This window comes from Acipenser ruthenus, chromosome 32 (genome assembly GCF_902713425.1).
Source record: "Acipenser ruthenus chromosome 32, fAciRut3.2 maternal haplotype, whole genome shotgun sequence".
Lineage (NCBI taxonomy): Eukaryota > Metazoa > Chordata > Actinopteri > Acipenseriformes > Acipenseridae > Acipenser > Acipenser ruthenus.
In genome coordinates this window covers 2,019,714-2,044,631 of record NC_081220.1, presented here as the reverse complement: position 1 = coordinate 2,044,631, position 24,918 = coordinate 2,019,714, and the positions used below count along the sequence as shown (strand labels likewise).

The 24,918-nt window shown below is 39.5% G+C and overlaps 1 protein-coding gene and 4 non-coding genes across 5 annotated transcripts; 1 reads left to right on the top strand and 4 right to left on the bottom strand.

The window, feature by feature from the left end:
* Positions 1 to 1,626: 1,626 nt before the first annotated feature.
* Positions 1,627 to 1,698, bottom strand: trnaw-cca (transfer RNA tryptophan (anticodon CCA)). Its single transcript has one exon. It is a non-coding gene; the product is annotated as a tRNA-Trp (tRNA).
* A 2,627-nt stretch (positions 1,699 to 4,325) lies between these two features.
* On the bottom strand, positions 4,326 to 4,398 carry trnak-cuu (transfer RNA lysine (anticodon CUU)). Its single transcript has one exon. It is a non-coding gene; the product is annotated as a tRNA-Lys (tRNA).
* Positions 4,399 to 5,020: 622 nt separating this feature from the next.
* Positions 5,021 to 5,093, bottom strand: trnaf-gaa (transfer RNA phenylalanine (anticodon GAA)). Its single transcript has one exon. It is a non-coding gene; the product is annotated as a tRNA-Phe (tRNA).
* Positions 5,094 to 7,944: 2,851 nt separating this feature from the next.
* LOC131703616 (small nucleolar RNA U3) lies at positions 7,945 to 8,157 on the bottom strand. The gene has a single exon (XR_009310050.1). It is a non-coding gene; the product is annotated as a small nucleolar RNA U3 (small nucleolar RNA).
* Positions 8,158 to 16,196: 8,039 nt separating this feature from the next.
* On the top strand, positions 16,197 to 21,380 carry LOC117969932 (uncharacterized). The gene is made up of 17 exons (XM_059005937.1): positions 16,197 to 16,273; positions 16,942 to 17,112; positions 17,219 to 17,315; positions 17,411 to 17,631; positions 17,707 to 17,857; positions 17,952 to 18,160; positions 18,276 to 18,393; positions 18,478 to 18,677; positions 18,755 to 18,869; positions 18,994 to 19,163; positions 19,887 to 19,939; positions 20,014 to 20,135; positions 20,229 to 20,409; positions 20,498 to 20,639; positions 20,884 to 20,977; positions 21,057 to 21,161; positions 21,254 to 21,380. The coding sequence occupies exons 2-17, from the start codon at positions 17,008 to 17,010 to the stop codon at positions 21,361 to 21,363; spliced, it is 2,193 nt and encodes a 730-aa protein (XP_058861920.1). The 5' UTR covers positions 16,197 to 16,273; positions 16,942 to 17,007; the 3' UTR covers positions 21,364 to 21,380.
* Positions 21,381 to 24,918: the final 3,538 nt, after the last annotated feature.

Genomic DNA, 24,918 nt, shown 5'->3' with positions numbered 1-24,918 from the left:
AGGATTGGTAGATGTCCAGTTATTTAGCTTTTCTGTTTGAATAGTCGCTACACACCCTTAAAAAGTAGACGGAAGAGGAAGAAGAATTTGACGACTTATATCTCATTGTGTATAAGAGGTATGTACGTTTTTTTCACATTTGAGGTAAGAAAGTTTCAGTCTTTTGATACTGGTACAGATGGTAATTCTAAGTGATTTAGTTTTGCCGCTGCAAACAGCTGGTGAAAACAGCTAAACTCTTTGAGCTGACTAGAGACTCTCGGTAGTTTCAAACAAGTTTTCCTAACTTGTACGAGGAACTACCGTTCCTCTCAATAAATAAATGTCTGGAAACATTCAAATCCAAACAAGTTAAAAAAATGATATAGAGTGGAATAGAAACTACAGTGTCATTTATCAGACCCTTCGGCGTTGTCTTTTGAAGAATTAAACCTGCCAGACCGAACGCAGGCTAACATTCAATCAATCAATCAATTAATCAGATATATTTTCTATCGCGCCCCATATGCGCTTCACAAAATCTACTTAAAAACAAGAAAATATCTAATTGTAAGCCTGGAAGAACAAAATAAGTCTTCAGTGTAATTTTAAACAAAGAGCGCTTTCCACGATTTAAGATGCTTTAGAGAAAGAATATTGGATTTGTTGCATACTTTGCATAATGTATTTGGGAGAAAAGAAAACGTTTCCATGGTTCGCCCGGCCACTGCCGTGTGGCTGGTTAAAACGATGAGTTCAGTTTTTTTTTTTCTGCTGCTTGGTAATTCAGTCATGAGGCAGCTGTAGCAGAGTGGCGCAGCGGAAGCGTGCTGGACCCATAACCCAGAGGTCGATGCATCGAACCCATCCTCTGCTAGCTTGCTTTTCTTCTGTTAGCAAAATAGTTTTTCTAAAATATTAACTGAAGGCAATTAATTAATATTAAATTTCACAATCAAGTACAAGTGCTCATTACTGGACACATTCAAATCCACAATTGACCTCTAAAACGTTAGGTTTTTAATCAAATCAGGTTTTTTTAAAATTGTGCCAGGAAAGACCAAAAGATAAAGCCCTTGGCCTCCTAAACCAGGGATTGTGGTTTCGTCATTATTATTAAATGAACTGTGTATGTGTTCTTTGTCTGTGATATGTTTATAGATCTTAGAACTTTAACGAAAGTAATCATGGCCAAGTGGTTAAGGTGATGAGTTTGAAATCTGTTGGTGTATTTTCCTGCATGTTCACATCCTGCCGATTTATGTGCCCCATTTCTATGTCTTCGTTGTTAATTCTTAAAGGTCTGTTAAGCTTAAAGGTACCAATCATTACTTGCTGTACTTTAAATTTCTTCAAAACTAGTATTTCTATAGCTATGTTCTCTATCTCATGCAAGGAAGTGTTAATATAACTTTATTACCTAACTGTGTCAATGAAGACTGGTCAACAGTAATTTCGGATTCACTTTAGTTTATTGTGCTGTATCAAATGAAACACAAAAATGAATCGCAATACAATAAATCTCTGTTTGATCGCTATACAATCAATATGTTGTGTAGGCTAAATTGTTTAAATAAATGTCCGGAAACAGTCAAATTCAAACACGTTAAAAAATGAAATAGTGCAGAATAAAAACAAAGGCGTCTTTGACCTCGACGTGATTTGAACACGCAACCTTCTGATCTGGAGTCAGACGCGCTACCGTTGCGCCACGAAGTCCTGGTGTAATGCCAGCTTATTATGCAATGCTAGAGTGTACAGCAAGCATGCCAAACACATGGTAATGCCGACGCTGATACGAGGAAAACACTCGGTATCACCAGGGTCATGGGAAACAGCCGACTCAATACGTGTTCGTAGCCAGCAGGGCTATTAAGTTGTCGGAAGTGTGTTTGATTCTCAGCTTTAAAAGTAAAGAAAACATAAAACAATGCGATTTGCTTTTATAAATTTCATAATTTGAAACGTGGGCATAAACACAGTTGTACTGGCTGGGAATCGTCTCTGGTCAATTACTTGGAAAGCAGCTATGCTGACCAATATATCACCAATAGGGAAAAGCTGGCAGTACTGAGTGACACAGAAGACGGATTCTCTCAGCGCGTCTCCTCTGAATGCGCACTGGCACAAAGGGGCTTTTCTCATCTAATGTTTGCACTGTGTTTTTTGCTGTGTTGATTGCTATTTGTCTATTTTGTTTGGTGCACGGGTGAAACGGAGTTCGTAATTAAAGTATTTTTTTGTTTTGTTTATCACAAGCACGGTGCACACGGACCTCAGGTCCCGCCCCAAACAATTGCAGGTACCTGTACACACCTGGAATTAAAAGGGCTTTGAGGTATTAAAAGGGTGAGGAACTAAGAGACTGGGAGCATGGAACTAGGAGATACCGGAATAGGAAAGAGAGAGAAGCCGAGGGAAGTAAACGAAAATAAAGAGGACGAGATTAGACAGCGAGTGGTTGGGGTTTTTTTTTGTGCACGGACAGTGTCAGTTTCGTTTTGTTATTTTTTTTCGTGGACTCACTCTGGGAGGACTGCGGAACTTGGTGATTGAAGACATTTGAAAAGAGGTACTGACAAGAACCTTTGCGTTCGTGGTTTATGTCAGGATATCAGGATCTCTCCTGAGGCCTTCAGCTGAAGCGCAGCACCCTATGGAGAGGGCTGTCCAAACAGGCGTCTGGACAGGAGCCCTAAGAGGAGGTCTGGACCAGAGAGTGGATGACGTATGGTTAAGTGAACAAATACACTTTAAAATGCATCTAACGCTCAAAAATTAAACAATAATTCAAATAAACAAACTATGCAAAAAAAGGAAAACCAATCCAATTAAAATTCAAAAATCATAAGTGATAATACTGAATAAAATAATAATCAACACATTCGACACCCGTGACATTACCACCACTGCGATCTTGAAAATGTTTGTATGCCACAAAATAATGAACAGTCGTTCATTATTTTGTGTATCAGCCGCCACACAAAGCTGAGCGCAGTGCGGTATACTGTAATGATGTTCCAGTCAGTCTGCCCGGACTGCACTTGAACCATCTTAAAAACACGAAGCCCCTAATAAGCTAATTTGTAAAAGTTAGTAAAGAGTTGCGCTAATATAACGAAGCTAAATTTGAACTCCTAGCTGGAGCAACGAGAGAGGGCGAGAGGGCGGGGCAGAGAAGGAGGGGGAGACGCTGCTAGGCAACCGGCTCGTGAACATTCCACTCAGCTGAGCAGAGACCGTTAGGATTTAAAAATGCGAACGTTCCGAGCGGCGTTAGGCGCTTCGTTAAATTAACACACCGTTGCTGGCATTTGAATATAACCATATTTTAAATACTCAAATAGGACTGTATTAAAAAATATATTATGTTTTTCAAAGTAATATGTTATGTGGAATATTAAAACAATCAAATTAAATAACACATGTTTGGACACCAAAATATTGTTCTTCCTCATAACGTGTTAGAAAATGTAAACAGCAGTTGGAGAATGCCGAAGTCGATCATCCTAGCATGTTAAACGAGGGCATTTCTCCTGTAAGCTGCGTCTAGTAATAGATTGTTTATACTGTTCTCAATGGTTCGCATCCCAGCCTGAGACCACGATCCAGTGGTAGACGATGTTTTTCAAGTAATATGTTATTTGGAATATTAAAACAATCAAGTTAAATAACATGTTTGGACACAAAATATTTTCAGTGAGGTTAACAAGTAGTCTGTTTACAACAAAAATGCAATTTGTCTTAGGAACACTATTTTATTTGGATTTAAAATGGAAATTAAAATGGTATTGAGTGCTGACAACAGTTTGGTATCAGCTGTTGATTTCCTTAAAACAATCTTTTCTAGTAAAATAAAGAAATGTATTCTATTTAAAAATATGTAAAATTGAACTGTCAAAAGTGGGATTTGAACCCACGCCTCCATTCAGAGACCAGAACACAAAATTCTTTGGAAAGACAGAGTCCTTGAATCTGGCGCCGTAGACCACTTGGCATTCTGATAAGCTGCATTTGTTAATGTAGAAAACCGCATTATTTATTTCAGCACACACTAGGGTTCTCGTATCAAGGCCGGATTGGGTTTACGCACATACCAACTGTTGCTCCATGAATGATGTTAAGACAATTGTAAAAAAAAGAATCGGATTGAAGTCAACCCAAAAAGTTAGATTATTTATTTCAATATCGTTATAGCTATAAACGATGCATGCATTTTACAATAGCAATTGCTATTTGACAATGACCAATAAGTAATGTTGTTTCAATAATGTATACAATGTGAACAGAATCAGACATTGCTCCGTTGTCTCGAAGAAACATCTTCAATTTGTATTTAAAAAGGACGCCCAACGTGGGGCTCGAACCCACGACCCTGAGATTAAGAGTCTCATGCTCTACCGACTGAGCTAGCCGGGCTGACTGGTGCATGGTACTTTCACTGTAACCAACTGAGCTATTAATTTGTCATCTTATTTGAGAATATACTGAATGACAGAACCAAAGATTCCAAATATAATCCACTGAACTCTAGCTTTATTATCATAATGAAAACAGATTACACATGACCACAGTTCTGTATCAAAATTAAGTCGTAAGTATATGGTTTCCATTGTAGCTATTTACACACACTGCTCTGTTGTCTCCCAGGGTGTTATGTAACAAAACGACATATGCTGTGCTGCCATAAAGGATTACATAGACTTTCCTGCCCATCTTGCTTTCATCTTAGATGTGATCTCAGGTTCTGCTGTGTTCTGCTCCCTCGATCACGTTCTGCAGCATCTCGCCTTGCCAATCACTCCCGTATGCTTTGGCGGCTTAACAGGTTGGTCTCTGTGGCGCAATCGGTTAGCGCGTTCCGCTGTTAACCGAAAGGTTGGTGGTTCAAGCCCACCCAGGGACGATGCTTTTTGCATTTCTTAATCACATTAGAAAATGGCACTCTGATACGCTGTTATTTCATCCAATTACGCTGAAGGATAAATGTGCTCTTTTTTTGTAGTTCAAAATAATACAAAACAAATATTGTCTTGTTGTTGGCCGAAACCCAGGATCGAACCAGGGACCTTTAGATCTTCAGTCTAACGCTCTCCCAACTGAGCTATTTCGGCTTGACAAGGCAAGTGTTTCGAGGTAGCATTCTTTTTGGCAATCCAGTAAACCTGTAATGAGAAACGTTCAACAGCTCGGCAACACCATAATAGAATCCGATGAATTTACAAATGCGTTTCGAAACTGTTGTTTTCTCCCAAATGCGGTTCTCAACAAATGTTTTTTTTTTTTTTGTATTCCTTCCAGAGTAAGTCCAAAAGGCAAACACTGGAACTGGCTGCCTGAAAGTGCAGCGCTTGAACTGCCTCAACAAACGCTGAGCTCTAAAACGTGTACATTGAAAGTCGTTGTTAATTCTTAAAGGTCTGTTAAGCTTAAAGGTACCAATCATTACTTGCTGTACTTTAAATTTCTTCAAAACTAGTATTTCTATAGCTATGTTCTCTATCTCATGCAAGGAAGTGTTAATATGACTTTATTACCCAACTGTGTCAATGAAGACTGGTCAACAGTAATTTCAGATTCACTTTAGTTTATTGTGCTGTATCAAATGAAACATAAAAATGAATCGCAATACAATAAATCTCTGTTTGATCGCTATACAATCAATATGTTGTATAGGCTAAATTGTATAAATAAATGTCCGGAAACATTCAAATACGTTAAAAAATGAAATAGTGTGGAATAGAAACAAAGACAGCTTTGACATTGACGTGATTTGAACACACAACCTTCTGATCTGGAGTCAGACGCGCTACCGTTGCACCACGAAGTCCTGGAGTAATGTCAGCTTATTATGCAATGCTAGAGTGTACAGCAAGCATGCCAAACACATGGTAATGCCGACGCTGATACTAGGAAAACACTCGGTATCACCAGGGTCATGGGAAACAGCCGACTCAATACGTGTTCGTAGCCAGCAGGGCTATTAAGTTGTCGGAAGTGTGTTTGATTCTCAGCTTTAAAAGTAAAGAAAACATAAAACAATGCGATTTGCTTTTATAAATTTCATTATTTGAAACGTGGGCATAAACACAGTTGTACTGGCTGGGAATCGTCTCTGGTCAATTACTCCAGTCAGTCTGCCCGGACTACACTTGAACCATCTTAAAAACACGAAGCCCCTAATAAGCTAATTTGTAAAAGTTAGTAAAGAGTTGCGCTAATATAACGAAGCTACATTTGAACTCCTAGCTGGAGCAACGAGAGAGGGCGAGAGGGCGGGGCAGAGAAGGAGGGGGAGACGCTGCTAGGCAACCGGCTCGTGAACATTCCACTCAGCTGAGCAGAGACCGTTAGGATTTAAAAATGCGAACGTTCCGAGCGGCGTTAGGCGCTTCGTTAAATTAACACACCGTTGCTGGCATTTGAATATAACCATATTTTAAATACTCAAATAGGACTGTATTAAAAAAAAAAAAGACATATTATGTTTTTCAAAGTAATATGTTATGTGGAATATTAAAATGTACTTGGCTTGATTCATGCCAAAGCTGCCCGATTTCAGCCTTGCTGAAGCACCCCCAGATCATCACCGGTCCTCCACCACATTTCACAGTGGGTGCGAGACACTGTGGCTTGTAGGCCTCTCCAGGTCTCCGTCTAACCATTAGACGACCAGGTGTTGGGCAAAGCTGAAAATTGGACTAATCTGGGGGTGCTTCAGCAAGGCTGGAATCGGACAGATTTGTCTTTGTGAAGGACTCATGAATCAAGCCTTGCTTCCTTCTGCTCTGACAATATCAATGTGAAAGACTGGTGGAGAGCATGCCAAGACGCATGAAAGCTGTGCTTGAAAATCATGGTTATTCCACCAAATATTGATTTCTGAACTCTTCCTAAGTTAAAACATTAGTATTGTGTTGTTTAAAAATGAATACAAACTTATTTTCTTTGCATTATTCGAGGTCTTACAACACTGCATCTTTTTTGTTATTTTGACCAGTTGTCATTTTCTGCAAATAAATGCTCTAAATGACAATATTTTTATTTGGAATTTAGGAGAAATGTTGTCAGTAGTTTATAGAATAAAACAGAAATGTTCATTTTACCCAAACACATACCTATAAATAGTAAAACCAGAGAAACTGATAATTTTGCAGTGGTCTCTTAATTTTTTCCAGAGCTGTATATATATAATGTAATCCACGGGATTTCCACAACGCTATGGTTTATCATATTTTGCCTAGAATAATATTAAATATAATATTTTGAAAAATATCATAAAGATAAAGTAGCATACAGTTTGAACACATTAGAAGCTGTTCAAGGATGCACATTTTAATGACTAGTCTATATGAAAACATTCTTGTGAAAAAAAAAAACAACCAGCTAAAAACCATGATTTGATTTTCCTGTCTTTATTTTTAACAAAGACAATGACGTTTGCAGACAGCGTTAGCGTTCTGGTCAGCGAGAAGTACTGAATAACTGTTTGCACTGTTCCGTGTTTGTTTTCAGCTCATTGAAAGATGACATTCTACAATGACATTTATCCACTTTACCCTCAACAAAGGACGCCCTTCATCTTCAACCTCAGCCAGCTCATACTCATTCTGGTGTTTTTAGTCCTTGCTTGCAGTTTCCTTGTTATACTAACAGTCATTTCTAATGAGAAAATACTGTTTCCAGCTAAACCGACACATGCACCAAAATGTGAGTGTAACATAGATTATTCTGCTCCAGTTTCGGACTGCAAATGCATGTAATGAACTTCTCTTCCACTAGGCATCGCTTAAAACACAAGAATCCACTGTTATTTAATATTAATAACCCGCTTTCCAAACACTACACACTTAAACTAGATAATATATCCATCTTAAAGAAACTTTCTTTTGTAATACATATCATATACCACGATGATAACAAATTTAAAACTCCTTTTTATTTACCATTTATAAAATGTCACAAACCACTCAGACTGTGTTTTCTTCCTCCACCCTCAAAAGAGAGCAGAACGGTCATCAATGATCAAGAACAGCTACAGTGAAGCAGCATTCAAGACCCGCTTCACGCTCAGAAGAAAACACTGTAACTCCTCATCATGGTTAGCGAGACCAGACACTTTAGAAACGCATTTCACTAGAAACAAACTATAGAAATGATCCCTGAAAGTATAGTCTTAACAAATACAGGGGAAAACACCTTCCCTACTCCCGGCATATATCACTGCAGTGATGGTGTCTGATTCAGGGTCCTTTCTAGTATATCACTTGTTCATAGTAATGTTAATAATTGCCAATGCGTTTCAAACACAGAATTCACATAATGAAATAACCACACAATTAAAGTATAATGTAAAAAAGAGAAGATAAGTAATACCCAGGGTGCACCTCTCTATGAATAATTTAAAGAAACAACCAATCCCCAATCTCTCTAGCCGGGGGAGGTTTCAGTCCCCGCCCACCTGCATAGTATTCAGGAGGAGGAAGGCTCTCGTCATTTCAAGGGTTTTGCTGCAAATGTGTTTCTTACCCTTTAAGTGCCGTTGTCCTAATCTGAGGCTACTTTGTCATTTTTGGCGCATTTTTAACTGGCATCTTATTTGAATGTTCTTTTAACTCTATTGTTATGATAACTTACTCTAATTGTGTTAACCGTAACAGTTAAGTCTAGATGTAACGTATCAGATTACATAAACACACCTTGTGTTCAGATTTTTTTTTTTTTTAAATGTATGCGTCCTCTATGGGTAGAGACAGATAAGCTGCGTACCTGCTGTTTCTACACATTAACATTTACGAAATACACACACTAAATTGAAATGTAAAATTTTAGAAAATATACTTTGCCAACAGAAGAAAAACAAGCTAGCAGAGAATGGTTTCGATCCCTCGACCTCTGGGTTATGGGTCCAGCACGTTTCCGCTGCGCCACTCTGCTACAGCTGCTGCCGTTGAGATGATCCGTTTTCTTTTCTCCCAAATACAGTATGCGAAGTATGCAACCTGCCCACTGATCACAAGCAGTTTTATCCTCCAGTTTCGGCTGCCAATTCCAATATTCAGTCTGTAAAGCATCTTAAATCGTGGAAAGCGCTCTTTGTTTAAAATTACACTGAAGACTTATTTTGTTCGACCAGGCTAATAATTGTAACACCAAGGTCTGCCGTTCAACTAAACACAACACTCTCCAGTCTTCTGCAATCTGCTCATCACTACATGGCCACACCCTTAGCCACAGCGACCAAATCTTCATTTACCACTGGATGGAAAACATTTACAACTTTCTGCACTCAAAACAAAATACATCCCATTCCGATTTAATGAACAGCGGATTGTAGCCTCCATCGCCCATGCAAGGGATTCTCTTCACTTAGCCCCCACTACCGTTAAAGCCTACATCTCTGGAATTCAGTATTTCTGCCGCCTCATCTCCGTCTCTTCTCCAACACTCCTATCCATCCCATCAGTTTGCTGACACTCAGAGAGATCCTCAAGAGCCCCCCCTCCCTGCTGCTCCCTCCTGGCTCCCTATATCAATAGACATCCTTCACTCTTTAATCTCTACCCTCAGAAAAGGCTGCTCTGTCTATTCAATGACCTGACCATGGAAGTACTATATTTAACTGCTCTTGTGAATCACTTCCTCTGCAGGACTCCTGAAGGAACAGAGTGCACCCTGGGAATTTACCATGACAGCATCAGTGATTTACCAATTAAAAAAAAGGCAACAGTTACCAGGACATCCAGGGAAATACAATGAATAGACTCGGAGTGTTAAGCCATTTCAACCATGAGGTCTTGTGAACCATTCCGTGCACCCAGACACTGGACTTTGGCCAGCTGTAGTAATTTTACTACAAAATACTACACCTTGAAGTAAAAAAAAATGGTCCACAAGTTTCACAGCCCGGTCCCAGAAGTAGACCCCAACCCGTGGCAAGTTCCTCCTTTCAATCAGCTGGTGTTCCATTAAACTCCACACTCTTTAGCCTCCCCGAGTCGGCCTGCAGCTTCAGGGAGAATTGTCTTCGCCCCTTCCACTTGCTCTTCGTATTCTACTGCCTGGTCTTTCTTCACCACATTCTGTGCCCAGATTCGTATCTCTCTCACTTCCTATAACCTTCAGCACCTCCTTGCCTTTATGACAGACCTCAGGCTATCCCTTAACCTGGCCCCTTCCTCCATCAGGAATTATCTCTCAGGTATACAGCACCAGTTCCTCCTCCGTTCCCCACCCAGCAGTCGGAGGATGCTGCCTGACCCAGCAGAAAGTGTTTATATCTAATCCTTTGCTCTTCTTGTGTCTCCCTCTCTACATCACCTAGCGGCCAGAGCATGCTGCCTGACCCGACGAGAAGGGAAAACTCTTCGTCCCCCTATCTTGTCCTGCTATCAGTATCTAACCTCAATGTTACTAAGCACCATTCCCAAACTCCAGCCCTCAATCTCGCCATCCCTCTCAAACTCCTCTCACTCTTAAACTCTCAAATGTCTCGCCCCTCTCAAGCCTTCTAAGCAACCGGAGAAATCATTCTTAATATCTCACTCCCATTTTTCGCCTCTCAAGCCCTCGTAGGCAACCAGTGAAATATTAGTCACGGCCTATTTAAAATGTTCTTATGTTCTCTAGAAATGACCCTTTCAAATATAGACTTAACTTTTATTGGCAGACCGTCGCCCCCGACTGGCAAGCTCTACTTCATATGATACAATGACTGGGCAACAACGTGGTGTTCCATTAACAATACAAACTAACTTGAGGCAGCCAAGTCGTTAAAGCATACCTTAAGTGTGTCATGTGATACAAAAGCAAGTTTTGGCATTTTTGCATTGCCTGCCTCGTCAAACAAGCTCGAGCCACAGCAAACAGCGCTGCTGCATCGGGACACAGAGGTGGATTTTAAAGCGACTGAATCAACGAGCTGAGACTACTTTTTGAAGAAATTGAAAACATACCTGTAGTCGAAATATCTGCTATTTAGTTAATTAATTTATTTTTTGAATTTGCAAATGGCAGACTACATTGCCAATAAGACAATCTGAATTGCTCATATTAAGCTGCGATGTAGCCTATGAGAATCACGAACATGACTCAAGGGGAATTAACTCAAATGGTAGAGCGCTCGCTTAGCATGCGAGAAGTAGCGGGATCGATGCCCGCTTTCTCCAAATAGTTTTAATGTATCTGTGTATTTAGTCCCAACGCATTATGGAGATAATTACAAAGTGTGACAATTCTTTTTAACAGAGTTGCCTGCCCTTCATGTGTATTTTAAAGCAAAGTCTCCTAATTTGTAATATTCCCCAGGCTGACAAACTGCAGTGCGCCCTCCATCGTATGCCTTCCGAGACGCAGAGATTTTTTATATTTTTTGTAGCAATGAAAGAATTTGTCTTATTTGGGAATAAATATAAATGGCTTGGTTTGCTTGCATTGGTTTGAATACATATAATTGTGATTACAGACTTTCCTGCCCAGTGTTGCTTTCTTCTTAGATGTGGTCTCAGTTTCGGCTGAGCAGGTTGGTCTCTGTGGCGCAATCGGTTAGCGCGTTCGGCTGTTAACCGAAAGGTTGGTGGTTCAAGCCCACCCACGGACGGTGCTTTATGCATTTCTTAATCACATTAGAAAATGGCACTCTGCTATGTTATTAATTCCTCAAATTACACTGAAGAAGAAAATGTGTTGTTTTTTAGTTCAAAATACTACAAAACAAAAATATTCTTGCTGTTTGCTGAAACCCGGGATCGAACCAGGGACCTTTAGCTCTTCAGTCTAACGCTCTCCCAGCTGAGCTATTTCGGCTTGACAAGCCGCCTTTCTCGAGATAACATTCTTTTTTAGAAAAGTTGTAATATAATTAAGTACATTTCTAAACAATCCGCTAGTAACATATATAATCTCAAAGCGCTATAATTTATTTCAACTCTTATGAAAGACAAGTATCCTTGCGCATTACATCATCCCTTGATTGCGAAATGTAATATTAATTAATTGTGTATTTGTAATTAAGAAATGCAGCTACCTTATCATTATTTATGAAAGATTATAAAAATCAAACACTGCTACCAACTCCTGTGTGGAATTTCATAGAATATTGCACTAATAATTTAGAAGCTTTATTCCTACATTTTTAATGGTAATACTGACAATCCTTTATCAAGTTCACTGTACCTGTGTGTTTGCATGGTCCAGTGTAAGAAGGTACGATTTTTCTGGAGTTCTTGGTTGCTCAGTTCAGCACCAGTCATCAGAGCTGAAAAACAACAGCAATAGGTACCTGGTATGGTAACTGGACCACATATCATTTATATCAACTGACTGTTTTCCTCCAAATATAATAATGCCAGTATTTGATATGTGTATACTAAAACATTCATTATATAGCACCCAAGTTCAAATCACACCATCAGTTATAAAAATGCATTGTAATAGATAATGAAATTAGCACTGAAAGGGAGACCTATAAAGTAGATATAATGTGAAGATCATTATTTTTATAAGAATTGATTCAAATTCGAACTTACATGGTTGAACCTTCTGGGGCGATACCAGCTTATGGATTACTTTGTATCAGTCAGGTTGAGCTGCCATCAGCCTTTCTTCTAAACAAGGGTTCCATCTGAACCTGAAAAATGAGCATTTGTGACAGAATAGCAAGGTTGCAGTTAAACAAAAGACTTCAATTAAACAAATAGCCTAAACACAAAATAGTCACAATGGCCAAATAAAAGGTTTCTACACAAAACAACAAGAAATCAAAAAGGGGTTCACTGGGTGAAAACAAATAAACACTACAATACAATGACAAAAGGGACTTACTGTTGAAAAAAGAGAGATTATTTTTAAAAAAGCATGGAGTACCATGTTCACGTTTTTTAAGTATTGCTTTCAAAACAAGATCATTTTTCAATGAAAACTAAATTAAAAACCTAAAGTTAAATACAGTACTATAACGTTCATGGATACATAATTAAAAGTAAATGATAGAAAAACACAATGTATCCTATCCTATCAATGTACAATGCACTATTCTGGTACTATAATGCAGTACCACCATGATAATACGATTGTACTTTTTATTTCTAAGAAGTATCCTGGTATCTACAGTATAATGCAACACTACACCACGGTACTATATGGTACTATTTATTTTACCATGGTACGATTTCTGTTGTCCCGGATACAAGTATTACAGTACCATTATAACGGACAAATGTATTAAATATAATTGTGCTTTGGATAAAACAGTCCCTCAAACAAGTTTCTAGCTGTCGTAAATATTACATTTTTTTAACACTCAGAACTGACACCTATTGTAAAAATGTCAATCGTGTATTTTTATTGATAATATTACAAAACATAGAGTTTACTATCCGCGCATTTCTACAGCTGACATTTGTAATACGAACATATATTATTATTGGCATTTTAAAATGTTTTACTTACTATACGTACAGTACTAGTGACAATTAAAATAATAGTGTAATAAAATTCTTCCCTTCAGATGATTGTATTTCGAAATAAACTAAAAGTCTTCACGATTCAATAATCTCCCGCCGTTGAGAACGCGCAGGATTCTTGGGAGTTCTACGAGATCTGATTGGATAATTCCGTCACTTCATTCTTGGTAGCTCTGCGAAATCTGATTGGCTCGCTGCTGGTCAATTCTTGGTAGCGACACGGGCTATGATTGGTCAAAGCTACCAAGATATTCCCAGGATTGCAGATCGGGTGGGAGGGAGAGCTGGCCGGGCTGGGGGGCGCACAGAAATGCACAGCTGAACAGAACACCCCCCCTCAGACATGTGCTGTCTATTCACGGGAACACACCACTGAACCAGTTAGTTCAGATGAGCGCTGGATACACAAGAAACAATCTGACAATTTCACAAATAAACCCGTTTGTGTTCAAACCTATGAGAGGTGGAATGTAACAAAAATGTGGACTGCAAAAGCCAGAGCGTCAAACATCAACGACAAAGTTCAACATTTGAATTGAAATAACAGCTGTCAAATAGACAAAGCTCAACACTCGAAGATAATATGCCAAATTGAAAATGCTCAACACACTAATTGAATGAATTATACATAAAATAATGAATGTAATTAAGCTCAATAACTGAAATGGGAACTTCAGATCTTAAATAAATTGATTACAATTCAAATTTCCAGCACGCCATCCGATTTGTGTTTAGTCTGTTCTAAATCAATACTGCGCGTTGTATTTCAGGTTAAGCGCTGTGCTTTCCATTTGCCACTTGGTCATTCTATTCCCCGGGACTGCCTCTGTCATGGCAAATCTGACATGCTAAAGAGATGCTTTGCACTGTTTCTTAAATCAAGTGGCCTCAAATAAATTGTCTACATTAATGTCTGCTTAGCCTACCTATCAGTCTGGTGAAATTGTAAAAATGTGTAATTGACTTGTGGATGTTCACATCAGAACTCGAGCTGTCATTCTCGTCCCCTCAAACTGGCGCAGGCAACACATCTGCCTGGATTCCTGCATGATATAAATGTGTTTCTTCATTTGCGCGGCCTGCTTTTTATTATTCATTGGGGTTTGTTTACTACACGCCTCCATAGCGGAGCCTTTAATCAGACAGTCCTTGTAGGTGACAGTCCAGTTTGATCCGCACGTACTTCTGCCAAACTTCAATTCAAAGTACAATCTTCTAAATGGGTTATTATTATTATTATTATTGTTATTATTATTATTATTATTATTATTATTATTATTATTATTATTATTATTATTATTTATTTTAATTAACGTACTGACAATCAGAGGACTAATATGAAAGAGGTGCGTGCATCAATTGCAGCTGATTAGCTCCCATTAACACCTGAACCTCTTTATAAACCCATTGCGCACTAAGGAACACCAAACTCAGCTACTGACGGTTTTGTTTTTATTATTGTTTCTTTAGAACAGAGAAAGAAGTTCACGGTCGGGGCTGCCTTGGATTTAATGATGCCGTGTTGTCTTAGATTTGGGTAATTGTTGATCTTTTCTCTTCTTTAGAAACGTTCATTTTATTGTGTGTTTCTCACTTGCGTCTTTTCTTTCCAATGCAGAATAACATTGCTGTTGGCAGTGTTAGTCACTGAAGTTTGGACGCAGAACCCCCCTCTAGGTACGATAACGGTCGCTTCAGCAGAGCTGTCCTTTTAGCTTCCTGTTTATTTGCCGGTTGTGTGTTTTCAAGTATCGTTGTCTTCTGCAGGCTCGGTGAGGACAGAATGTCAAGGGAGTGTTATGATAATGATGTTGGATAAGTCTTTTGTTGGAAAGTATTTTCGCATCAATGTGATTGGTGAGTGATCATTTTTCTTGAATGGAAAGCTTTTGATGTACAAAGCCTGTTGACTCGTAATGTAATAACCTGAATTAAGTACAGAGCACTCCTGCGCTGTATGGCATCAACCAGGCTTTGTTTTTTTTTTTTCAAATGCAGGGTATGAAACTTTTGCCTTGGCTTCAAAAGCATGTTGCTGATCACACTAAATAATAGACCTGTGCTGCTACAACCTTACTCAGATTTGTTGACTGCAAGTGCGCAGAAATAGAAATAATTTACTCTAAACCTACTGTTCTGAACGAGCGTATAATTCTACTAATATAGTTTTAAAAATTCCAATAAGTAGATGGGACGGGGCGGTGGGGGTGTTCACTTTGTTATATCTCTACCTTGCTTGATCACGTGTACAGTTTCTTAAAGCCAACTGAATTTCTTTCCATAGACAATAAGGGGGTGCTTGTGTCCCTCTCTCCAAGACTGGCTGCACAGTGTGGATATAGCTTAACCGTTGACTTCTTGGGAAATGCCAAGTTCCTTGCTTCTGTGCTGAGCTGCTTTGCTCAGAACACAGTGAGTCATCATTTTATTTCTTGTAAACTTGTTTCTAATGGTGACATGCTGGGACTAACTTTAGCCTTTGTTTCCAGAATGATGAGACCTACAAGCTGACAGTACAAATCAGTGTCTTCTCAAACAGTGCTATGACTTCAGCTTCCTCCTATGTTCAGAGCATGACATGCCGCTATTCTCCATGGGCAGAGAGGGAGATTCTGTGTGAAAGAAACTACATGGAGGTAAGGGCTGTTGGGATTTGATAATGCTGTTCAGTATAACTTGTTGGGTGGTGTGGGTATTTAATTGTCACTGCAGAAGTGCTTCACTCATGACTAATGTGAATTCTCTTTTAGGTTTCTGTGAGAAGAGGGGTGCCACTTATTGAGCCAAACTTTGTTCAAGATGATCCTGATTGGTCCCTTGCATACCCTGAGGTAGAATCATGTGACTTTGCATTTGCTTCTTTCACGTCCCCTTGGTCTTGCCTATTGAGGTCTACTCTACTGTCTTGTCTAGAGGAAGCAAAATCTAACAGCCCCTTAACTTTAACCTGTCTCCCAAGAGGGTGGCCATATTGGAATTGTGTGACATTTAAGGCATTTGCTTTGGATATATGTATTCTGTGATTTGCTTTGATAAAAATTGATTATGGAGAAATTAACCCTTTCTTGTCAGTGTAAGCCTTGTATTTCAACCACTGAGGTAGTGGCTTCATATGTGCAGAGCTATAAATCCTTCATGATAAATGTGTCCTGATTTACCTTTTTTGAGGACTGCTGCATAGGAGCAATTTAGCTGTCCTAAAGTTTGGTACACTGATGTATTAAGGTCCAGTACAAATGAATGGCTGTAAACTCTGCCTGTATCGGATCCAGACAACATGCTTTCACATAGGCTTTCATACGAAGTTGTATTTGAGGATTTACTCTGTTCCCTTAGATGCCCGCTGAACCTAGAACAGTTTCAGTGATGTGTCATTAAATTTTCAACTTTCAGTTTTAGTTCCTGTTTATTAAACATGACATCTGTTATGACAAATCCTTTAGACTGGGGATGCTTTGTGTTCAAACTCCCTCTTCTAATGAGATTTTCTCTTTGCTAGGCAACTGCTGCTGACAACAGCATCTGGAAAATTGTGTTCCATCTCCCAGCAAATAGAAAGACCACTATGACTGTTGCTCAGGCCATGACAAATGGCTATGGCATAAACACTACACCAACTCGGATTCTGGTTAGAGCTGCATACAACTCCACAGAAAGCCAGCCTCAGGTGGTAAGTAGTCTAGGCTTCATTGTTGTCTAGTACAGTATATCCAGACTATGAAAGTAGATTTAGTCTTGCTTTTGTTTTAGTAAAAGTTCCCCCTCCCCTCCAACAGATCCAAACTGTACCAATGGCTGTGCTAAGATCAACCACCTTTTATAAGCAAAGATGGATGGTCATGATGGTGGACACTGCAGTTACATGTCCTACTGGTGAGTAAGCTTATGGAGGGCAACGGTGCTCAAGAACTGTTCTAGGTTTATGTATGAATTTTCTATACCAAGTCTATGGTGTTCCTTTCTTTCAGATGGAACAGCCTTCACAGAACAGATGATTACATGGAATGTTCCCCGTGTTCTACCTCCTCTTGTTCCAACACCACAAATTACTACCCTTGATGTTCAAATGGGAGTTGATGGCCGCAAGCTTGACCCTGCAACGATTCATAATAGAGATTATAAACTGGATGTCGGTCCCCAGCTGATCACTCTAAAAATTCCTGTGGGAGCTGATGGTGGATATTACAAGGTATGTAGAAGTTCAACATCTTCTAAATCCTTCTCATTTTAAAGCTTTCCTCCTAAGATGCTTCTGTGCTTTCAGAGCCATGTATTGGACAACACCTATGTGATCTCTTACTCTATTGAACCAATGCTGGAGCATACCTGGCAAGATGGGCCTGAGAAGACCAAGTACACAGTACTTCATCCAATAACCACTCCTTTCATGCCTCGGCCACCAGTTGTCACAAACAGTATGTAGAACTTGTCCACATGCAGTAAATCAAAGGGATTTGTTGCAGTGCTCCACTTTATAGCCTTCATTTTAACTGCATGCTTTAATTTCAGACACTGTTCCTAAAGCCAGAGTGTTCAATGTGACCCTGGGGACATTCCTGCCTGATGTGGAGCTGGTCAAAATTATAGTTGGACCAGAGACGTTAACTGTGCCAGAAGCCAACCTAAAAGGTTATAATGTCCAGGAGCATGTCTTTCCCAATGGATCCAAGACCTACACTCTCCAGGTGCCATTTGAGGACCCCAATGTGAAGCAAAAGGTAACATCCCACCTGTTCAACCATCCTATTGCCCTTTTGAAAACACTTGCTCCATGTGGATGTGTTGCTTGCGGTCTGACTTTGGGTTTAATCCTACAAACCCTTGCTCTTTCAGGTAACTCCTCCAGACACCAGAACCTACATCCTGCCCCTGACCTACTTGCTGAATATAGTGCCAGAGAATACACCCTTTACTCATCCTGCTGTAGTCGAAGCCATTCTCAAAGACATCAGTAAGTGCCTTACTATTTGTTCTACAACTACCTTTTTCTAACCAATCCAGTCCATTGCCCTGACAACTGCTCTTCCTCTTGCAGTTCCTCCTACAGTAACTGGCTACTGTGATGGTGCTGCATTCTATACCATGGTAACATATGGCAACATGGGTCGCAACTGGATTCCTTTTGTGGGCTCAAGAGAACTTGGTGGAAATCTGCTTGCCCTGTACAAGTATAATGCCAACTCTACCAATTTCTGGATGACTGTGCCATACAATTCAGTTGATGCCACATATGAAGTAAGTGATGGAACTTTAAAATGTGTTTAGCTGTTTTGGGTTCAACACATTACTGACCTGATGTATTGTCTCTGTAGGTGATCAGTTCTTCAGGCATCAGAAGCAGACTTGACTTGACCTTGAAGGATATTGGGACCATGGTTGTGGTGGCTGACTTCTCCCTGTCCTGCAGTTTCCCTACAAAGATGATTGGTAACTCTCCTGCAAACAAAGCATTCTTTAGAATAGCTGCTTTTGAGATTGGAAAAAGGTTGCATGAAGTGGTATTGAAGCTATAATCTGTTTCCTTAACCTGGCTCCAAATGCTGTGTTTCAGATTGCTTCACCAATGGAACTATGGCAGCTCTTGCTGTGAAAGTGGAATCTGTCCCCAGCTTGTCTCCAAGTCAACTAACTCTAAGGGATCCAAGTTGCCGGCCTCTTCAGTCTGATGCTATCAATGCTGTTTTCTACTTCAATGTCAATTCCTGTGGCACAACTAGAAGGGTTAGTATTGACCACATTTAAAACCATGTTTAGAGGAGGTTCAACATATTGACTAGGTGGCCACAACACCCCTGAATCAGTCTGGGGAGCCATGGTGACCTGTGATTCTATCTGCTGAATTACTTGCATGAATTGTGGACATCTGAAGAATGCCACCTTTGTATTGAACTGCTTGTCCAGTTGACAAAGGTGTTGTGACACTTGACATGACTCTTGGTTATGGCATTGCATGTGCTGCCTAGAGACCTTTTGGGTCAATTGCAGTGAACTGGAAGGAGCGTACTTACTGGGGATAATCCCGTGGTGAGGCCGGGACTAAACTAATACATGAGTTAATACCAATTGCAGCTCAAGAGTCACCAGCTGTGTATTCAAATGTGTATTTGCAACAAATCCAAAATAACTGCTGTTGCCCTCCTAGAGGTTACTAAAACAATACCATATTAGTCTAGCAGTTTCTGTAGACAGACTTGTGGTATCATACTAACTGTAACATTCATGAGGTCCCAAGAAAGTGTTCAATTATGAAATTGCAATATTCATTACCAATGGTTGGGGTTTATTTTTTTTACTATTTTTTTTAAAATTGTGAAATTGGTTAGTTAGTTAGTACACAGCTGGGGATGATCCAGAGTACCATATTAGCTAGTCTGCAACTTGCTATGCAGCTCCATACTAAATCTACAAGCTCATTGCAACCTGGGTCTTTGATTTCTCTTCCAGTTTGACAACAACCTCCTGACTTATGAGAATGAAGTGCTGTTCACATCTTACCGGTAAGGATTGCAATCAAATTGAGTATCCTTGTCGTTGAGGCTGAAACTCTGCTAACCCCATCTCCTCTTTCCAGGTTGAGAGTTGCCTGTCACTATTTGGTCAATGACACCAAGGTAGTACAGTTCTTGTACCAGAATAATCCTGCACCTGTAGTCCAGCCTGGCTTGGGGGACCTTGCAGTCATCATGCGGCTTGCATTGGGTAGGACTTGGCAATTGAAATAATAGATGCTCTAGTAGCGTGTTTCCACCTATAAAATTCTCCCTTGCATCTCTGCAGATTCAACCTACAACGACTTCTATGGAGCTCGGGATTACCCTGTTGTGAAGTACTTGCGAAGACCCTTGTATTTTGAGGTAGAGCTCCTGTACAGCAGGGATCCGCAGGCTGAATTGTTTTTGGAGAACTGCTGGGCAACCTATTCTGCTGACAGGAATAGCTCTCCAAAGTGGGATGTTGTTGTGGACAGGTAAGATGCTGGAATATGGTATTGCTGCTACAAAACCTAGGAATTGGAGTTGTGGCTGATGTCCTCCTGACCTACTTTCTCTTTCTAGCTGTGAGAACTCTGCAGATGAGTACTTGACCATCTTTCACCCAGTCTCCAGCAATGCAAGAGTGCTGTTCCCTTCCCATCTGAAGAGGTTTGAAGTGAAAATGTTTTCCTTCACAAGCGGCCGGGATGCACTGAAAGGACAGGTAAAGTGGAGTGTTGGGATGGGGGTCATGTACCACAATGCATGGTTTGGATTGCTTTGCAAGCAGCAAATGGTCACTGTGCTCAAATCTTTAGTGAGTTGGAATCAAAACATATATAACTGCACTTTTGCAAGAAGCAGTTACTATGATGCAATATTGTTTTTCAATTCAGTAATCCTCATTGGATGATCCTGCCTGATCTATTGATGCTTGTTTTCACTTGACAAGGTGTGCTGTCTCTCAGATTTACTTCCACTGCAGTGTTGTGATATGTGATTCAAACCGGCCGTCAGACAGCCTCTGTAGCAGACGGTGCATTCCAGGAAAACAGAGGCTTGGTAAGAGCTCTGTCTGTTGGGGGGAGGGGGGTATTTTTGCATGAATTTGTCCATTTGTTTTGATGGATTCCTCCTGTAGGTCGCAGTGCTGAAGGGATGGATGGTGGTGCAGTAAAGGCGTTTGTGTCTTCTGGCCCAATTGAGCTGAAGAGAGATGGATCCCTTCACCTTATGCCTAGAAGCGGTAGTATGCATGATGTGAACACAATTGCAGTTCACGTAAAATATATAACTATCTCTTTATATTCCACTAACTATTTCTTTCTTCTCTTGCAGGCCAATTCAATGTGTGGTCCCTTCTGGGAGCTGCAATGGGTGTGTGTTCAATGGTTGTCTTTGTAGCTGGAGTTGTATATTTTTGGAAAATGCACAAAAGTGTGTATTGATAAATAAAAATCTTGCTTGTAAAGACTGTTTGGATTGTGCAGGTTTTTTTTTTTTTTTTTTGGGTGGGTGCTTGACTAATTCTACATAGATTATATATTGGTGTGTGTCAGAATGGCCATGTTAATGGGTTTCTCTCCTCTTACTGCATTGAATGCTTTGCTTGTTTCCTGATCAGGCCATTCTCAATATGGTGTTACTCAAGGACCCTTCATTAATTCCAGTGAGCTGCAACTCTATTTTTTTTGTTCCTTTTTGCTTTTGACATGCTACTTTCAGTATGCAAAGTTTAGGGTGAAATTATCAACACTCCTTATATATAATACCATGTTATAGCATCACAAAAAGTGTGTAGATTTATATGGGCTGTTTTTTTTCTGTTATGAATGCAAGTTTTTATTGTTCACTGCGGTTTATACGTCTTTCACTGGAAGTGGTCCCTGGTGAGAGCTCCAAGTAAGGTATTAGTTTAGCTTTTCAGTTTTTAATACTGTGTGTACACATGAGTCTTATTTTACTGAGGAACTAGTTAAGCAAACCACTGCTTGGCAACATGTTCTCTTCATGTTTGTTTTCACTGTGGTTTATATAGTCTGTTACTGGATAAACTCATTTTAGGAAACACGTTTCATAACAAACCGGTACACCCGATGCGGGGAATCTTTAGATCCGTGCACCAGTCTGAACCAGAACTTCCATTCTTTGAGCTGTTTCGTAAAACAGGAGGATTAGATATATATCTATATAGAGAGAAAGAGAGCGTGGTGTTATTGGAACTGAATTCACTACAGCTGCTGGCAACCCCTTGTGTAATGTGTTTATATTATATAGAGGACACTGAGTTTGATGCGAGACTCGATCAGACACATTCATATTATTAAACCTGCTAGCAGACTCTCCGGCGCCGTCACTCTGAGTGTTCTTTGAAACGGACTGAGTTTGTATTTATATTCATGTTGGGTTAATCAGAGATGACTATCGGCTGCCCGTCTGTAGTACTACCGGAGATTTTAATTGCACAGTTTGTACCGCTCTGTGCAGCGCCGTCCCGTTTGTAACACGGTACGTGAACTGCATTCTGCTAAACAAAACATCACAACAGCAGCAGCTCCATCTACTGGACAAAACCCAGACATGCACGTTGAAACAATGATCCACTTCAATATCTACAAAGCTTAAACAAGAAACTATTAGCGAAGCCCCCAAAAAGAAAAAATTCTACAAAACGGTTTAAAATCAAATATTTAATTGTTAATCTAACCATTTTTAGTTACTGTGGAACTACTTCTCTCAGTGGATGGTGACACAAATAAAAATTATTAAAATAAGGTTTAAAGTCTTTATTTGTCAACAACAACACACTCCTAGACCCATTTAATAATAGCAATAATACACTCCAGGGTCTGTGTGTTATCATGAGATATATCACCACTTCCTGGGCGGTTGAAGAACTCGACTTCGTCTAGTGCCTCCCAACGCACCCAAGGCGTGGTGATATTACCTCATGATAACACACACACCCTGTCGTGTATTACTGCTTCATTAATGTAGTCATTAGGTTTATATGTCACATTCCTTTGTTGTCACTGTATTGATTTAGATATTCGGGTTGGATACCTCGGAAGCCAGCGGAACTCCAGCGTTTCTCCGACAACCACTGTTAACCCCTCCCGTGATGATCGGCGCTGCCATGACAACCCATGACATCACCCGCACAAGTTACAACACGGCGAGTCATTTTTTGTAGCACAGTATTAACGTGTTATTGTTTTCACAAAATAACATCAATAAGATTATCAGATCACCTGCTAGTGTGTACTAAACAAAACCTCAAATATCAGTGAATTGATACAGAGACAAGCCGTGACACCAGCAAGGGGTTAAAATGAAATTAATAAATAAATTATATACGACATGAAAGAAATACATGTGGGTGTATTTTAATCAAAAATCCATGCTTCCATAATTCTGATTATTTAAATAATCTCACAGCTAATTCTTTACAAATGAATAATTTCTATATTTCTCGGAGTGCTACTGTGGTGTTATAGTTTAACATATTAATGGGTTTTAGAAATCATCTATGCTAGTCTGCCCCTCAAATTTAGATTTAAATGGCAGGTAATATATAAATCAATTTCTAAAACAGGTCGCATTTTGTAATTTAAATAGGCCTACGTATGAGCTATCAAAACGTATTTTTGTTTCATGTCGTTATTAATGTATTTACTTATTTATTTGGTTAAACTTGAATCCAGCCTTACATTTTAACTTCTTGAAGTTACCACAGCGTGTCTATGTATGAATTACTGACTAGTAATATTTGTGATTTGATTACTCTAGCAGATGAACTGATAATGTATGGATGTTATTTTGTGAAAACAATACAATGTTAAAAAAAGAAATACTACAACATTTAATAAATAAATAAATTATACACCAAACTGTAGCACATTTGTTTAGTTTTAATATCATAACAAATATACTTCTTATAAATACGCACTTCCTTTTATTTGTTGGAAAACGGTCTGGAACTGAAGTATTTTTTTTAATACAGTCCTATTTGAGTATTTAAAATATGGTTATATTCAAATGCCAGCAACGGTGTGTTAATTTAACGAAGCGCGTAACGCCGCTCGGAACGTTCGCATTTTTAAATCCTAACGGTCTCTGCTCAGCTGAGTGGAATGTTCGCGAGCCGGTTGCCTAGCAGCGTCTCCCCCTCCTTCTCTGCCCCGCCCTCTCGCCCTCTCTCGTTGCTCCAGCTAGGAGTTCAAATTTAGCTTCGTTATATTAGCGCAATTCTTTACTAACTTTTACAAATTAGCTTATTAGGGGCTTCGTGTTTTTAAGATGGTTCAAGTGCAGTCCGGGCAGACTGACTGGAGCATCATTACAGTATACCGCACTGCGCTCGGCTTTGTGTGGTGGCTGATACACAAAATAATGAACGACTGTTAAATAAATCACATGTATTGCTTTTTAATGCTAAATATGTATCTGGTATTCTAAGTATTATCTACAATTAATAATTCAGTTACATTCATATTCAGAATGTAAAACAGTATTAAGACAGGGTCCAGTATTATAAATAAATAAACATGCTTTAAGAGAAACAGCAGTGATGTTTATTGACCATTCCCATATATTCTCTATATGTTTCTACATTGTGGTTGCACAGGGACAAGGGACTCAGTGATGTTAAAAAAAAAAAAAAAATAGAGCCCACAATTAACTAATATAGAAAGGAAGGGGGGAGAAATGTATTGCCTGTGTGCAGTACCTTACACTTTTCTCTATTAAATGTCATTTGCCATGTGTCTGCCCAGTTCTGAATGCTGTCTAGATCATTTTGAATGACATTTGCTGCTGCAACAGTGTTTTCCACTCCTCCTAATTGGAACTGCAAACACAAGTCAAAAAGGAAGTTAGAAAGGCCAAGAGAGATAGATACAAATGAACATTGCTTAGGGGGCTAAAACCAATTCCAAAATGTTTTTCCAATATTATAACAGCAAGGGAACATTCAAAGAGGAGGTTAAATGTCTAAGAGATGC